The 3,313-nt window shown below is 40.2% G+C and overlaps 1 protein-coding gene across 2 annotated transcripts in view; it reads left to right on the forward strand.

The window, feature by feature from the left end:
• The window catches only part of ntn1b (netrin 1b), a 58,805-nt gene extending 56,174 nt beyond the window's left edge, over nucleotides 1-2,631 (forward strand). For both annotated transcript variants that reach the window (XM_080776037.1, XM_080776038.1), the window contains exon 7: nucleotides 1-2,631. This exon is cut by the window's left edge and continues 211 nt beyond it. In XM_080776037.1, coding sequence (XP_080632163.1) covers nucleotides 1-109 — 109 coding nt within the window. In that variant the 3' untranslated portion in view covers nucleotides 110-2,631.
• Nucleotides 2,632-3,313: the final 682 nt, after the last annotated feature.

Raw genomic sequence — 3,313 nt, forward strand, 5'->3', positions numbered from 1 at the left:
GCAGAGTGGCGTGGTGGCGGACAAGGGAAGCCTGCTCATCCCCTGGAAGGACCTCTGGGGCCGCAGGCTCAGGAAGTTCCAGCAGCGGGACAAGCGAGGGAAGTGCTAGGAGGGGTCGGCAAGGAAGGAAATGGGCAAATAGAGAGAGATGGACAGACAGAGGGATGGTGGGAGGGAGGTCACGGTGTGCAGGCATAATTCACTTGTCTTTAGCCCGAATAAGACAAAAACTGAGAAGAGAGAAGATGAAAAGGAAACGAACTAGAGGGCTAAGGGATGAAGATAATCGGAGAGGGGGGAAATGACTGAGTGCTGCTGCTTTGAGTGGGAAGCAAAAATAAAATAAATGAGATTAGTGTGTTTAGGAACTCGCTATCGTGAAGGAGCTCATTCTACAGTCTGTTTCTGTCGAGGTTTTGTTTTTGTTCTTTTTTTGTCTTGGAATTGCAGACTTTGCACCTAATTTGTAACACCCTGACTATCCTACCCATGACATACTGTAGTAGTTTTAAAAATACCGTAGGAATTCATTTCAAAAGAACACGTTTATCTACTGTATCACGTTCCTGTGTTTTTCGGAGGGCTGTTCCTCTTCTGTGTTGTTGTTGTTGTTGTTGTTGTCGTCGTGAACTGAAGAGATGCAGCATCAACTTTGGGGGATTTCACTCGCAGTGACGATAATGATTAGCAGCTCATGCAGCTGGCCATGCCTCGTGTTAAATTGTGTAAACAGTTTAAAGTGTTAACGTGTTAAATTGCTCATTAAAAGTAGGTTTTACTATGGTCCCACACTCATAAACAGGAGGAATGGGGGGGTGGGGGGGACCAGGTGCCGTTCACCTGAGAGCTACTTGCTCATATGTGGGTGTTTTTACCTCAATAATACAGCTCACGTCATGTGAATGGACATCAAAGTGCCATAATGATACACCTTACCCTGTATAGTGTATTACCAGAATGTGTTATTTAAAGCACGTGTTTGATGAATGCTTACATATAGATAAGCAGTATGTTGTGGTTGTGACCTCTGCAATGTAAAGTAACCATTTGTGCGTACGTACATACAGTACATACATGCATACAGTAAATACAGTTGATGGAATTTTTAATAGATTATGTCATATTATCGACTAGAAGTAGAATAGACAATTAGACATGTCAACCGTGCACTTATTTTCTACAAGTCAAGAGTATTCCGAACGAGATATGTTCATATTCCCACAAGGGAAGTGCAGAACAAGCCTCAAGAAAATCCATACTGACGACCCCCCACTATTCATGTATGACTATATTGATGCCTGTTGTATTTGTTTTGACTGATGCCTGCGGGTTACATTTGTGACCTGAGTCACAATAGGAGATTTCAGTGGTTCCTCTACGATTTGTTCTCAGAAAATGGACGTCCCCCCAAGTGAAAACCTCAACTTCATCTACAGTACAGACAAGCTGGTGAACCGAGTCTTTCTACTCAGAAAAAATAAATGTTGACCGTCAAGACCCGCCATGCGACGCCCATACCGCTGACATGATAATGCATGCTCACTATTTAGCTGACTAAAAGCTAACTATGATTGTGAATTATGTACACATTAAGTTTGTATACAGCACATAACTTTGTGGGGAGGAATACAAAACAACCTGTGGAGTGATATAATGATCACAGACATTTGTATCTACCAGCGCGATCTGATCGCTGCTGCAAATACTTTTCACCTCAAACCAATTCATTTTGAGGATGGCATTCCCTTTTCAAGACATTACTTGGTACTCGAAAGGAATGTCCCCTTGTCTACATGTTATATAGTTGTATAGTGTTACTATTGTGTTGAGTTTTTTGTTTTGTTTTTATTTTGTTAAACTTTTACTAGATCTGTGTCCCTGTATTATTAACCAGAGTTTTAAATGATGTAGGCTTAATAAATGGAATGACAAATGAATGAATATGAGACAGATTTCTCATGTTTACCTTAGAGAAGACCACAGAGAGAGTTATATCTAGGAGTCGACGCAGACACGCACGCACACACACACACACACACACACACACACACACACACACACACACACACGTATATAAACATTATGTACATACTGTACATGCCATGCAAATTACCTGAAACCTCTCTCTCTGACACGCACACACACACACACACACACACACACACACACACACACACACACACACACACAGATACCCCATTCTTCGAATGTATTTTAATATTACAACCTGTGTCCCAGCCAACAAATTTGTATCCTGTGTACATTTAGGTCAGTTGTCCTCGCATTTGGAGGACTGGAGTATTCCTTAAGTATTCCTGTCCTAAATAACTATCTGCTTGTGTTTATACTTTGTAAATGTTTAGCTTTGTCCATTGCAAAAAGGTTGTGTGATGTCTCCTAATGCATACTAATATATTATGTTTATCCTAAATGAATATATTTAAAAACAAAAACAATGTGGCTTTTGTTTTTGTTGTTGTTGTTTTTTGTGTCTTATTTTTATTTTTATATTTTTTGGGATTGGATTGTAGATGGCTGTAATGAGAAGTATTGATATGTCTGTAACTATGAAACAGCCTACTAGAGTTTGAAATTAATGAATTCATTTGAAATAAAACTCTGTTAAAAGAACTTTTCAATTTTTCAGATAGATCTTCGCATATTCAGCTGCTTTTTTGTAAACGGGTACAGTAGAGTAACAGGGCTGCACAGTATTAATAAGCATTTAAAAAAATGCTGCATACCTTTTACTGTGACGTATTGTATAGGCTACAGTTAATCCCACAAAGTACTGTATAAACACATGCACAAACACATGGACATATTGTACGTGAATGCTTGCGCACGCACACGCACACACACACACACACACACACACACACACACACACACACACACACATTTTCAAGATGATGTCAAAAACTAGCTTGATAAGCTCTGCTATGCAAAAGGTGCTTGTGTCCATTAGTCTACCTACGGTATGTAGGCCTACTTGTCTGAACTGTATGAACTAAAGTAACCTGTGTTGCTCTGGCCTGTAAAAACCTCTGCTAAACAACTTACACCATCCATCTTTATGATGAATATCTGGGTGGAGAATGTGAATGAGTAACGCTCACCCCTCCTTTCACAAGTACTGATGTGGTTCCCTTAAGCAAGGCACTTATCCCCCAATTACCGCTGTGGCCAACGGTAGGCATTTGTGCTGGGTACCGTACACAGTAAATCGCAAACATGTACAACAAACCAAATAATGGCCACGGTGTGCCAGAATAACTTTAGCGCAAATGTTAGGCATTAAAAGTGAATTTAT

Source organism: Protomyctophum bolini (genome assembly GCF_963924005.1).
Source record: "Protomyctophum bolini genome assembly, chromosome: 11".
Taxonomy (NCBI): Eukaryota; Metazoa; Chordata; class Actinopteri; order Myctophiformes; family Myctophidae; genus Protomyctophum; species Protomyctophum bolini.